This window comes from Phyllostomus hastatus, unplaced genomic scaffold, assembly GCF_019186645.2.
Source record: "Phyllostomus hastatus isolate PE091 unplaced genomic scaffold, TTU_PhHast_1.1 phas_contig_118, whole genome shotgun sequence".
Classification (NCBI taxonomy): domain Eukaryota; kingdom Metazoa; phylum Chordata; class Mammalia; order Chiroptera; family Phyllostomidae; genus Phyllostomus; species Phyllostomus hastatus.
Window position 1 is genome coordinate 6473374 of NW_025333543.1, and position 15106 is coordinate 6488479.

General features: G+C 37.6%; 1 protein-coding gene across 6 annotated transcripts in view; it reads right to left on the reverse strand.

Moving 5' to 3' along the window:
• The window catches only part of ST7 (suppression of tumorigenicity 7), a 322327-nt gene that overhangs the window by 55676 nt on the left and 251545 nt on the right, over positions 1 to 15106 (reverse strand). For all 6 annotated transcript variants that reach the window (XR_006786701.1, XM_045847588.1, XM_045847595.1 and 3 more), the window contains one exon: positions 12354 to 12468. Coding sequence is in view for 5 of the 6 variants with exons in the window: in XM_045847588.1 (XP_045703544.1) it covers positions 12354 to 12468 (115 nt within the window). In the remaining variant the exon portion in view is untranslated. The remainder of the gene's footprint in view (positions 1 to 12353; positions 12469 to 15106) is intronic.

A 15106-nucleotide genomic window follows, 5' to 3' on the forward strand; every position in this document is an offset into this window, starting at 1 on the left:
ATCAATGATTTGAAACATAAGGAAGCAAAAAACAATCAATCAGAACAGTAAGAAGAAAAAAGAATCTCAAAAAAAATGGGGATAGTATAAGCAGCCTCCAGGACAACTTCAAGAGTTCCAACATTTGCAGAAGGAGAAGAGAAAGAGCAAGAAATTGGAAATCTATCTGAAAAAATAATGGAAGAAAACTTCCTTAATTTGGTGAAGGAAACTAACATGCAAGTCTAGGAGGCACAGAGAGTCCCAAACAAGATGGATGCAAAGAGGCCCACTCCAAGACACATCATAATTAAAATGCCAAAGGTTAAAGAGAAAATCCGAAAAGCAGCAAGAGAAAAGCAGAGTTACCTAGAAAGGAGTTCCCATAAAACTGTCAGTTGATTTCTCAAAAGAAATTTTGCAGGCAAAAAGGGGCTGACAAGAATTATTCAAAGTGGTAAAAAGCAAGGACCTACAATCAAGATTACTTTATCCAGCAAAGCTATCATTTAGTATTGAAGGGCAGATAAAGTGCTTCCCAGACAAGGTAAAGCTAAAGGAATTCATCATCACCAAGCCATTATTATATGAAATGTTACAGGGACTTATTTGAGAAAAACAAGATCAAAACTATGAACAATAAAATGGCAATAAGTACATATCTAGCAACAACTGAATCTAAAAAACAAACTAAGCAAATGAGAAGAACAGAGACAGAATAGTGGATGTGGAGAGCATTCTGATGGTTGCCAGACGGGAGAGGATGTGGGGGGATGGGTGAAGAGGTAAGAGGATTGAGAAATACAAACAGGTAGTTACAGAATCGCCATGGGGATGTAAAGTACAGTATAGGAAATGGAATAGCCAAAGACCTTACATGCATGACCCATGTACATGAACAATGGTGGGTTAATTGCTTAAGGGAGTGAGGAGTACTAGGTGGAAGTCGGCAAAGGGGGAAAATTCAGGACAACTGCTAATAGCATAATCAACAAATATAATTTAAAAAATAAATAGTTGAAAAAATCTTTTATTTATAGATGGAGAAATAGAGGCCTAGAGAAACTAAACAATATACTTAAGAGCCACTTAACTAATTAGTGGCAGAACTGTTCTTATAATACCATGTCTTTGTCACCATCCCATACTACAAATGTGGTACTTGCTTTTACTTTCCTTATCATTATTCTCTTATACTTTCTTTACCATTCTGCTTAGAAAATACGTTTACAATTAAAACACTGAGACTTTTGCTTCCTCTGGACTTTAACCCCTGAATAACTGCTTACTGGTTTCTACCTCACTTGCATATGTATTCTTATTTAGCTGATCTTTTCATATACTTTAATCATTTGTATTTCCTTTATATTTTTTCCATTGGAAACAACTATAATATCATCTTTTAGAATCTCCCATCCTTTTTGAACCAATTTCCACCAAAATAAAAAAGAGAAAAACTCTGTAGCTCCTATGCCAAATAGTGTCATCACAAAGTTAAGTCATTTATTGAACCTCCATTTATGGATTTATATTTGTTTTTCCTCTGAATTAAAAAAAGAGTGTGGCTTTGGCTTTTTGTTTGCTTTTAGATTCAGGGAATATATTTATGACTTATGATCCCTTCTTTTATTATTATGAACTATAAGATAATATGGTCTCCTTCTCTTAAGAGTCTTCCTTTTTGGTAAGAATTAAATCCAGGTTATTAATTACCCTGAGGCTTTGTTTACTTCAGTAGTAATTGAAGTGTTACTAAGGCAAAAGTTTATCAGATGCTTTGCTTTTAGCAAGTGAAACTTCTTACAGATGACTACACATGCAGCCATTCACACAACATATTCCACTGTCTCCAAATTCACAACCTCGAAAAACTAGGTAAAAACTGCACTGGTTCCCCACATTCCACTTTGTTCTCCTAGTGTCAGTATTATGTATTTGCAGAAGTAGATAGGTATCAATGGGTTACACAAGTCCTGGCAGACTCTTAATTATGTCTTAGTTACACCACCCCCAAAGACAGAGTATCTGAGGGTTATGATGGGTCTATGGAGGTCTGTTTCCTATAGTTGAAAGATCACCAGAAAGCAAAAGAAATTAAGTGATTATGTTTAAAATAGGAAGTTTTGATCACCCAGGAAATAAAAAAGTTTGTGCACTGGGATTGTTTAAATGAGAAAATCAAACTGTAATAACTCTTATATTTACTGGTTGCAAAATACAGCAAGCGTCTCCCTAAAGGACAGAATTCTGCTTCTTCCCAGTGTCTATTCAGTGGCACACTGCTCCTTCATGTCTTAGTGCTTTTGTACTGTGTTCATTTCTAAACCAACTCAAGTCAAAAGATGCAGGGTATGAATCCATCGTGCCACCCTCCTCACTTCATGATCAGATTAAACTCCCTACTCTGCTGAAATGGCCTCCACGTCTGTCCACGGGCTTCAGAATAAAATCCAGCCTAGATCCAAAGCTCTTCAAGGTTTCATCCCCTATCTAATTCACCCAAATCATCTTCTGCTCTTTACTGGAGTCCCCCTCCATCTCTCTGTTCTGTGGGATACAGAGAGTTCTCCAAACAAGAGATATCCATCCTGCCCCAAACTTTACAACATACTCTCTTTGCCTCCAGCACCCTCACTGTCTGGCTCAGCTCAGATTCCATCTCCATGGGGAAGGCTTCCCTCACTCCCCCTGGATGAGGAGTCCCTTTCATCTGGGGTTAAACTATCACAATCTTTACTCTTTATAGCAATTGTCTGTTCTCGCATTTTCCTCTTCTACTTACATGATGTGCTTGAGTAAAAGCTGTGTCACTTTGTACCCACAACACAAACAGTGTTTGCTAAATGAAACACTTAGCAATTGTTGGTGGTCAGTGTTTGCGAAATGAAGTCCTAAATTAATATACTAATATCTCATATTACTTGATAGTACCTCCTTTAAATGTGTAAACGTCTACATCTAATTTAGCTTCTGGGAGCCAAAAGTAATGTGTTGATGGGTGTTTTACGAGGGAGTCAGGACTTATTTCTCAACATATGTATTACATTTATCTTTGCTTATGGCATTCTCGCAAAATGCAAGAAATTGTACTAGATGTGTATTTGAAACAGCAGTGGAATAAAAAAGTGGGGCAGGAAGAAAGCAAGAGTAAAAGCTGAAACAAGGTTGAAGACAAGTAGAACTTCGGGCCAGAAACAAGAAAGTAAATACCTCTTCTGGCTCCCAAAGACCGTTTATGGGAATGATGCTGCTGAAAGAACAGGTCATCTCAGGGAGAATGATTCCTAACTTTTCAAAAGTCATAAATGGTTCATAATAACAAATTTGAAATTTAGTGTAATAATCTTGGGGAAAATTTATGTAATTGTAGTAAAACTGTAATTTAACATGTCTCAGAAAACCCATGGGGTAAAACTTTAGATAGGATAGACCAATTTTTTCAGTGCTAGTCTTTTTGACCTACTTCCCATTTGTTCACCTATAATAACAACCAGATATAGTTTTTAAAGGACTATTGCTGTATCCATGCATTAGATAGATTAACTGAAGGTCAATTTCATATCTATAATTCTAAACGTGTTTTAGGGGTAGAAGCAAGATAAGTCCTACAATTCCTCACACATGAGGACACTATGTCCAGAGCATCTTCATCTAACAAGTCATCCATTTACCATAGATGTTGTGAATGTTTACCCTAGTACATGAGTGTCTGAGAAGACAACACAGGGCTTGCTCTCAAAGGGATTCTTTCTCTGCACTCTCCATAGCACATTTCTATCAGATTCACTGAGCACTGATTTGTCCTGCCTCAACTTACTATGGTTTTTTTTTTCATTCTTTTCTTCACTAAACTGAAAGCTTCTTGGCCACACAGAATAAATCATATTCATCTCTAAATCTGGAAGCACCTAAAAGTTAATATCTTCAACAGAAGGGTTTGATAGATCCTTGCTGAATTAATTTCAAAAAATTGACCTAATTATTCTCTGTAATCATTCAAGATTATGGAGTATCAAGTATCTGTTTTCTTGGATGGGCAACAAATTCATATACTTAAAGTCTGTGTTAATCAAACACATGTGGCCTTGACAGATGCTTTTGGAGCCACTAACTGGCCAACCAAACAAACAAAAATGACAAAAATGCAGCCATTTCTCCTTCCTAACCTGTTTATGGACAGTGATGTATTCTTACTGTTCCATTATGTGACACTGTCCTCCTTGTGGCTGTCTTTTTTGTTTACTCCTGTTTATAATATGATACAAAGAAAACAAAAGAAGTGTAGATACTTGTTTATTTGTTTTTTAGCTTCAGGAAGTGTGAGGTCTTTCTGTTTCACCATCAAAATGCCAATCCAAGGTCCTCTTTTAACCAAGAGGTAAAACTTCATTGAAGAAATAAAAAGGATATACCAGAACCTCAGAAAGATGTGCCCCCTGGGAGTTCAATGATTCAATTTGGGGTAAGGGGACAGGCAAGCAACATGGATTGAACTACACCCAGAAAAATTCATTTTATGCTACAAAGTCTAATACCAGATATTATTTACAACTTTTGGATTGGACAACTCCTAAAGGTCTGCGTCAGAAGGCTCTTCTGTGGCTGGTGCCCTGAAGCCAAACACTGCAGTTTATGTTATGGTAATGGCTGGTTGGAGAGGGATGTTACCTTGGTAAATTATGATAACTGAGCAATAAGAATTACTAAAGATACCACAAGTTTAGAGGGTTTGTCCATGTGCCAACTATGTAAATTATAGATGTGTGCATTCTAAAACACCTTCCATTATCAGAAACAGTAGAAGTTTCTCATGCACACAGTCTTCACTGAAATCACATATATCATCAGAACTCCTATTCATTGCATGCATAGCCTGACAGTGAATTATTCTATAACTTCAAAGGCCTAGTCCTCTTGAAAGATCTACCTCTTAGTTTCCAGCCTTGCAGGGCACCCAGTGCAAAGCTATAGAGGGCCATGGTTTCTCAGTGACTTGTGTTTACAGGCCTGAAGGCATAGTGATGATAATTACTTTCTTTTTATTGGTTAAATTTACTTTTATTTTTTATTTTTCAATTACAGTTTACTTTCAATATTATTTTGTATTGGTTTCAGGCATACAGCTTAGTGGTTAGACAATATACTTTATATAGTGTTCCCCTTGATAATTCTGTAATTCCAGTATCTAACCGGCACCATACATAGTTAACACAATATTACTGATGATATTTCCTATGCTGTACTTTGTATCCCCATGACTATTTTGTTAACTACTAATTTGTACGTCAAATCCCTTCACCTCTTTCTCCCAGTCCCCCAAACCCCCTCCCCTTTTGGCAACCATCAGTCTGTTCTCTGTATCTATGAGTCTGTTCCAATTTTGTTTATTTATTTTGTTCTTTTTTTTAAGATTTTATTTATTTATTTTAAGAGAGGGAAGGGAGGGAGAAAGAGAGGGAGGGAGGGAGAGAGAGAGACAGAGAGACAGAGAGACAGATACAGAGAGAGAGAAACATCAATATGCGGTTGCTGAGGGTCATGGCCTGCAGCCCAGGCATGTACCCTGACTGGGAATTGAACCTGCGACACTTTGGTTTGCAGCCCACACTCAATCCACTGAACTACACCAGCCAGGGCATTATTTTGTTCTTTAGATTGCACATATGAGTTAACTCATATGTTATATGTCTTTCTCGGTCATATTTCACTGACTATAATACCCTCTAGGTCCATCCATGCTGTGACAAATGTTAAGATTCCATTCTTTTTCATGGTCAAGTAATATTCCATTGTATATATACCACAGCTTTTTTTTTTTAAAGACATTTTATTTCTTTATTCTTAGAGAGAGGGGAAGAGAGGGAGAGAAACATCAATGTGAGTGAGAAACATCGCTTAGCTCTCCAACACGGGACCTGGCCTGTGACCCAGGCATGTATCCTGACCAGGAATGGAACCAGCAACCTTTTGGTTCACAGGCTGATGCCCAACTCACTGAGCCACACCAAGCAGAATTGTACCACAGCTTTTTTATCCACTTGTCCATTTATGGACACTTGGGCTGAAGTTTTTGCACAGCAAAGGAAACCATCAAAAAAAATGAAAAGACAATCTACTAAAGGAGAAAACATATTCACCAATAACATGTCTGATAATGGGTTAATATCCAAAATTTATAAAGAACTCATACTACTCAGCACCAAAAAAAACAAACAATCCAATTTAAAGGACACTCTCCTAAGAGGACATACAGATAGCCAATAGACATATGAAAAGATGCTCAACATCACCAATTGGCAGAGAAATGCAAATTAAAACCACAATGAGATACTACCTCACAACTGTCAGAATGGCTATCATTAATAAATCAACGAACAACAAGTGTTGGTGAGGATGAGGAAAAAAGGAATCCCTTCTGCACTGTTGGTGGGAAGCAGACTGGTGTGGCCACTGTGGAAAACAGTATGGAGGCTACTCAAAAAATTAAAAATGGAACTACCTTATGACCCAGAAAGTCCACTTCTGGGGATTTATCCAAAGAAACCCAAAACACTAATTTGAAAGAATATATGCACCCCTATGTTCATTGCAGCATTATTTATAATTTTTTTCCTTTTCTGAAGCAGTAATGTGAGTCATCTGCCCATCTTTACACAAGAATTTACTTCAACATCTGCCTGGTAACCTTGATCTTTTCCATAGGAACCAGCCCAGGGAAGGGCACTGGACTAGGCTTAGAATCTGTTGCCAGGGATTGACAGCATTTCAATCCTTCTTTTCAACTGCAGCCTAATTTTGCAGTGGATATGTCTCAGACACTGCTTATACCTGTGGTACCAAATATCTGTGTACTTGACTGAAAAGCACTGTTTTGTTGGTCTGCACAGCCTGACGCTGACAACCTAAATAGAGATTTTACTCACTGGTGCTCCTGGTATCTCAAATCCCTTTTGTTCTGCCTACTCCTCAAATGAATGGAAGAGAGTCTAACCAAAATACAGGGTATCCAGTGACCATGTCAAAGGAACTGTGATGACAGTCAAATAACTTGTGCTAGTTATAAGGCCTTAGGCAATGAACAAGGTTTATGAAATTTTGACTTAAATATAACTACATATGGACTCTACCAACCAATATCAGCAAAAAGCTTATTCTCTGAGTCAGCATGGAATGATTCCCTAATCATTCCATGAACTTCTTTAGAACTTCTTTAGAAGTTCATTCTTTAGAACTTGTTTTTAATTTCCTGCAATGAAAGTATTTTCCCCAATATTAGAAATATATCCTGTCCTTAAAATATACCATTTTCACATTACCAGATGGCAAATACCAACTTTAATTAAAGATGGTCATCAGTAAAATGGTCTTGATACAGTTATCGCATTTATATAACATTCATGACTGCAAAAGAGGCCAGCTCTCCATCACAGGGAAGTTGTTTCCCCCAATTTAGGACAATCCTTAAATGACCTAACAGAGTAAATATTCAAAAAGGCTTGGACTTGTAGTTACATTGGTACAAATTGTCCCAAGACTGAAACAATTTATCTTTTGATGAGGAGTAAAAATCTGTGGCATTTTTCTGTCAGCTTTCCAAAAGTTTAAGAATTGTTTGTAGATAGAACTAAGCATTTCTGTTCTTATCAAAAATCTATTCATAGGTCCTATTAGATCCATAATTAATTTTAATAACAGGCCATAACATTGCCTTTTGGGGAACACAGCACTGGACTCTTATTCTCATATTTTAACTGACAATTTTGAACAAAATTGATTGAGAAAATTGGTGAAGTTCAGGAGTTGTAATCTTGGCTCTTGATAATAGCTAATCCTTACTGAACACTTACTGTGTGCTCCAAACTGTTCTAAACATTTAACATGGATTAACTACTTTAATCCTCATAACAAATTCCCAGATAGGTGATCTTGGGTAAATTACGTACATTTCTTAAGCTTCCATTCCATTTTCTGAGAAAGAAACCAAGGTTTGAAAAGTGAAGCAATTTGCTGAATTCACTCAGCTAGTGAGGCAGAGCTAGGCTTGATCTCAGCAGGCTGCCACCAGGGCTAGACTGTTCACCATCACCAGGGACTGCCTTTGTATCTCTAGGAGACAGACAGAAACAGATGCTCCCAAAGGTAGCTTGTAGCACTCACATTCACATTCTTACTTGTTCTATGATATTCTTCAAAAACTGGAATGCACAAATGATAATAAATAAGAAACACATGAATTCTTCTCCACATTACCACCCTAATCTTTGAGACATCAGTTTTCAACCTAGGTAGCCTAAAAATTTGTTTGGAAGGCAATCCAAAGCTTGCAACAACTTTCATAATGGCTTCTAAAAGAAGGTTTTGATGACTTAACAACCTTAAAAACATTTCTGTCTTCATAGTAAATGTATGACTGGAAAAAAAGAGAAGATAAATCTCAAATTAAATGCATACCATACATCAAATCTCCTTTGTGACTAAAGAAACCAAACATAAGTTGACTGAAGATGGAAAACCATATTTGAAGACAGTTTCAGAAAGACAAGCAAAGGTAGACATACCTTGTTTTTAAGGAATGGTTAAAAAGGGACCTTAAAAGACAATCTGGCATCCCTGAAATTCTGTACCACAATTCCAGCCTGCCTAATTCTTACCTTTGTAAGAATTGTGAGAGAGACAGTAGGGTTTATGTTTATAGAAAACACTTGGGCTTTTAGATCCAGTTAGTCCTGGATTTGAATCCCAATTCTGCAGTTTTCAAGGAATGTGGTCTTGAAAATTACTTCAATTTACAAACCTTAGTTTTTGCACCTGCTAAAAATGGAATAACTACATCCTTGCAAGGTTATTGTGAGGGTTAAAGGTTATGTGTATAACATGCTTGGCATATGATAATTCTCAATAAATTGTAGCTAATAATAACAACAAGCACCACACTGAAAAAAACAATAAATAAAAACTGCCAACGGCAGACAGTGAAGTGTGATGGTTAAGTCCCTGGGCCTGGAGTCAGCCCACCTCAGTTTTTATCCTGGCTTTCTTCTCTTCATAGAGTACATATCTTCTTGAAAAAAGAATGTTCTCTGTTTATCTCTTCTCTCTCTTAACATGATATCTTCATGGCTTTACTTTGACAACTGAGGCTTTTAATCTGAACAAGTTACTTAACTTTTCTCTTCATCAGTTACCATAGCTGTAAAGGGGGGGCTAATAGTAGTATCCACCTCATATGATTGTGATAGGGATAAATGAGTTTGTCCCTGTAGAGCTTAGACTCATGTCTGACTCTGACACATTGTAAGAGTGGAATAAATGCTAGCTGTTGCTGCTGGTGTTATTTTAGTCATTGAGTGAAGGATACTCCAAAACCAGGACTGACCACCTGGATAAAAAGTACTCACCCATAATGTTCATTAACACATTCAAACTAAAAGAGTATGAAACCCCCTGAAGGCAGTAAGATAGCATTTCACACTAATGGCTAGAATAGAGAAGTTACCTCAAGGGCAAAATTAAAATTAGAATTCAGATTACAAGGATGTGTGACCAAATAACTGGTAATCCTTCTAGAGATCCAGGGCTTCCAAAGTCCTTCACTATACAAGGAGTTTGTGAATGTCACTTTTAAAACTCAAAGTCAAACTCACTCACACACCAAAATCAGTGAAGAAGAATGAGGAAAGGCAATACATGTTGCCTTCCTCTTTCCCTCAGAACATGTTTCCATGTACCCCCACCCTATGCCTTAATATTTCTAAATCCTTTCTTCAAAGATCAGCAAAGCAGTACTAATCCCACTGTGTCACTTCCAAACATACTAAAAAACTTTGGCCACCTAGCCAAAGTAGTAAAGGATTGCTGTACCCATACACCACCCAAGAAACAATTACCCAAAACAGAGCATTCAGATTTGCAAAGACAGCATATAATCCTGCTGCTCTGTGTGTGGCTCTATGGAAAGGGATGGAAAGTCTGGGATTCAAAGTGCTGTCTCCAGCATCTCATGGATTAGAATTATGATGTCTGAATAAGAGTGAAAAGCAGGGCACCCCTACTTGGTGTCTATATTCCAAGCCCTCTAAAGTACCCCATTCCTCATACAGGGCCAGAAAATGGGACAACTCAGTAGAAGTCCTTGGGTCTCCAAGGAAAAGCAGCAGGGATGAACTTGAAAGAGCCCATTTTATGCTATAGTATGAGAAACAAGAGGCAGGTTTTAATAATCTTGTATAGTTGCAGCTCGCTCCTCAAGAACAGTAACTTCAGCAGCCACTTCATTATATCTCTACTGTAAATGACACAGGCATGAGCCAAGTCCTCACCAAAACACCCTTCAGAATTCAGTCCAAGTTAGGTCATCTGCAGTCTATTGACAACTGTTGAACTCAAAAGCCCTAACGAGGCATCTCAGTAACAGTATGTATCCTGCCATTAATGAGGCTCTTTTTCCATGAATAATGAACAAGAACATCATCTCTGTTGCCAGGTATACAACATAAACAAAGCTCAACACAAGGGTCTTGGTATGGTGAGTGTGTCCACTTGCAACAAAGGAATTTTGCAATGTGTGAGCCAAATTCTGGTACAGGGTGGAGCGGCTATTGTAACAAATAATGTGAACACATGTTATCAGAATCTAATAAATCAGCTTTCCGTTGTTATAAAACAGAGGTCATGCAATGGGATAAAGATTGATGACAGAGATCAGCAAATGAGTTCATTTCTTTATTTTACAATCTGTCTTGTAACACAAAGCTGAAGATTTCTCTAACAAACACATATCTTCATGGAAGGAGTCTTAAAGGACTTGAGATCTCAAAGGTTCTAGTGGTTAAATCTTTTTTTCTCAAGCCTTGATGTATGAGGTTGAGTACAGTTTGACACTGGGGATGAGAACTCTGGAACCTTGCCGTGGCACTGATGGCTACAGAGTGGGATTTGGAAAAGTGCGCAGGCACCTGAACCCAAATGCATGGGGCTAGGTTCCCTTGGTACCAAAAGACCCTCAATGTAGGTATGAACAATTTGCTCATAAGGTAGTTTCATGGCTTAGACTCCCAAAGTCAAGCAAACAGAAAACAAAAGTAAGCTGATGTGAAGGCCGAACAGTCTTTGTTTTGTTTACTACACAGTGTGGCACAAACACTTTTCTCTTTTTCTTAAATCACTTCCATGCTAGGTAGTATGTACCTTGCTACACTGGGTGCTCATGTTTGCACAGACCAAGAGATGCCATCACTGGCAGAGGGCTTTCAAGTTGCCATGATTTTGAGCAAGAATAAAAAACAAAACAAATGTAATCTTATAATTCCTCAGTTTCCCTACCTGTAGGGGCTAACAACTACAGCCTATTTCAGAGATTCCTCATGAAAAACTCTGTGTTGAAAATGAACCTTAAATGATATAGTTTGTTCTATATGTCTGACAAATCCCTGGAAATTTTGACCTGAATAATTCATTAAATACACTAGCAATACTTAGTAAAGAAAGAATATTTTATAAAATACAAAATGATCATGTAATATAAGTAATCACCCACTAACATCCATTTTATAAGCAAACATGTTTATTTAGGAGACAGAGTAAATGAAATAAGGCAGAATAGTATAAAATTCTGCAGAGATTTCAGTAGCCACATATGGCAGGTAACACATGGATAATTTTTGTACATTGATCAACTAGTGATTCACAGACAATGGCAATATAAGTAGAAGAGTTTTCAAATCTCTAGGCTCTGTCAGTTTATTTTTCTGGTTTATTAAGGACAGGCAAAATGAAATAAGCTCATGGGTGAGCAACCAGAATGGCTAAGAGACTTCAAAGCCCCTCATGTAAAGAAATGGGGGTATCCTGCTAATGAGGAGAAGACCTAGGATGAGGGGACATAATTTTATCTTCAAATATTTACTGAGTTGTCACAAGGGCTGGAGCATGGTCTGGTAGTTGTTCAAAACTGCTTCAAAGGATCAACATGAGCAACAGGTAGTGGTCAGTCAACCCTTGTGGGGTTCACAGCAGGCGCTTGAACAGTCATGCTGTCCCAGCAGGCCCTGCGCTGCCTGCAGGGATTCTGAGGGATTCCTTTATTCCTAAGGTACTAAAGTGAACATGCACAAAACTTGTCGACAGGGAGAGTATGAGAGGAACCTGCTGGGAGGGAAAGAAAGGAATGTGGCATGGGACACTCAACCTTTCTGGTTCCCACTAACCTTTAAATTTCAAGATTCTATAAATGCTATCATAAAACTGTTGATGACAATTCTCTAAGAGAATAATTATCAGAGTACTATGCTATTTAACATGATCCTTCCAATCTAATCATTAAAATACATCAAAAAGAGGAATACTCAAATAGATAAAAACATCCAAGGACTTACCATCATACTTTGCTAAGACTGCCTGAACATCAGCATATGCTTGTAGTTCCAGAAGGGCTTCTAAAAGGTTTTCATGGATGTTGAACATGCTTAGCAAGGGGAACTCCTTCATTAACTAGGAAAGAAGAAACCAAGAAATGAGTAATCTATACTTCTCATTAAAAAGTATAACTAATACTGAATAGCAATATTTTATGTAATATATATATAATATAACTTTAGAAGTACAGTTAATACTGAATTATAAGTATTCACACCACTTATTATTTTGTAAATCATTCACTGTTTATATTTTTCCTGCTATTTTAGAAAAACGACAACTTTGAATTTGTGAGAACCTAAGGTGGGAGAAAAATTCAAAAGAAAGGGGGTTTCATAAAAACTGAGGAAGATGCTTACAGGTAGTGCTCAGTAATCTTGAAATACCATAGAGGCCAAATAAGGTGAAGGATGAAAACTATCTCTCAGGTGTTAACAATTCAACATCACGAAGAACAGTTTGGATGGAAGCTAGAGAACAGAAGGGGAAGTGGGCAGGTATGACCTCAAAGGTGTCAAACTCCTTTTCACTGGAGGCCACATTAGTCTCATGGTTGCCTTCAAAGGGCCAAAATAATTTTAGGACTATATAAATGTAACTACTCCTTAACTGTTAAGGAGTTGATACTACATTTGACCCTTTGAAGGCAACCTCGAGGCTGATGTGGCCCCTGGTGAAAATGAGTTCGACAACCCTGCACTACTCTTTCAAGCAGCCTGTTGACAAAGTTAAGGAGAAAAAGCAGGAAAATAAAGAAGGTGATATGGATTGAGAAAATATGTAAGTCGTGCTGGGGAGTGGTAGTAAAGGGACTGGGTGTGCAGCAGTCCTATCTGGTGCCCTCAACAAAACAGGAACCAAGATCAGTTTCTGAGACTGAGGGAAGAGGTGGCAGGGAGGAGATTTGAAGATGGGGGTGTAAGTGCAGAATGGCCACAAAGGAGGGGAACTGCTTAGGAAAAGAGTTAAGGAATGCCAAGGCCATGTTGAGGGCCTAAGAATTTGGAGATGATGAATTTAGAGAGGCTACAATTGGCATGATTGTCAAGTTTTAGCTGACAGAAGTCCAGGTCCACTAGCAAAGATGTCAAATGAGTTAGGCTCAGCTTGGGCAGACTGCATTAGATGCGATGTAAAGTGAAGGAGCAAGAGAGTTAAGAATGGTGAAAGAATGATTAAGGGAATGAATGGCCTTAAGTTGCTAGGCAGGATGGAAGAGAGGTCCAAAAGGAATTAAAAAAATGTAATACTGAACTTCACTGGAAAGCAAAGAGAAATAAGAAAGGACCAAGATTTCAGAGTAAAATCTTTATCTGAAAGAAAGGTAAATCTCATCTTAAGGGAAAGATAAGCTGGTTCTTTACAGAGAAAAATTATATATATGTAATGTATGTGTATATATCACCTACTTAATCTCCTATATGGATAACTGTTTTCTATTATAACCTGTAAAAAATGTGATAACTTTTTGACATCAACATCATTAAAGCAATTGTGCTGAGAGAAATAATACTCAAAAATAGGCTAATTCACCCTTAAGCAAGAAACCACTGGATACATTGCATTGACAATCCACTATTGTTTCACATTAGAAACATTTGCCATGTTGTTGTTTTTTAAAGCCAAGAATCATTTAGCATAGTTCTAAAAATAATTTTCTGCAGCCCCAAAGAGTATTATATTACCAACAAAAAACATCTATCAAAATGATTATGTGTTCAATAAGACTGAACCCCCTAGAGACAGCATGCAGTGTTTTTATTGCCAGTAAAGGAAGTGAATAAGACTATACCACACATTGTTGATGTTCTGTAACCAATAAAAGTATTTCTTGTTCTGGTTTACTTTGATTCTGGTTGACATCACCCTTTGATTTTTTTCTCTCCTAATTAGTACTTGTTAGAATTAAAGCTCTCTGTCATTCAGCATTTAGCAACACAGTAAAGACATTCTCTAAACTGCAACATTTAAACATTTAGCATTTTTCACCAGTTCTTCGGGTACAGATCAAATGTCAAGGACACAAGTCATATTCTGCATTTTTAAAACTGCAATCCCAAATATTAGTATGTCAAAGCTTAAAAACTGAGAGGGTGTCTTATTAAAATCCAGTGAGACTGTATGAACAAACGTGGGAATCTTGGCTTGTTGAAACAGAATTTGAAGAAAGATGCAAGGAGCTAGGGCAGCTGTGCTTTCACTGGAAGCTTGGACAGAGTATATCATGCCCCACCTCCCAAAATCACCAACTAAAGGCCTTTAATCATGGTAAATAGCAATTGTTGGGGAGGCAATTGAAGTCATATGACAATTTGGAAATCAAGCTTTCCTTGTTTAATAAACAAGAACAAGTGATATTTCTGCTGCCCCATCTCACTCCAGCTATTAACTTGTCCTCTCTAGCCTTTCACATCAAACTGTCTCATAAAGTCATGAACACTACTCCCTTGGCCCTCTTTACTCTTCACAACATACCTACAATCTGCCTTCCTGACCCACAATTCCTCTGAATCAGCTTGTCCCACATTTACAGGTGACTTAAATTGCTCCATGGACACCCTCCAGTCCTTTTTGTATTTGACCTCTGCAATATTCAAAAGTTTGATGACTTTTTCCTTGAAACTCTTGTCTTTCTTGGCTTCCTTGACACCATTCTCTTCTGGTTTTCTTCTTACTTATCTCCTAGCTCCTTCTCAAGTTTCCCACTTGTCTG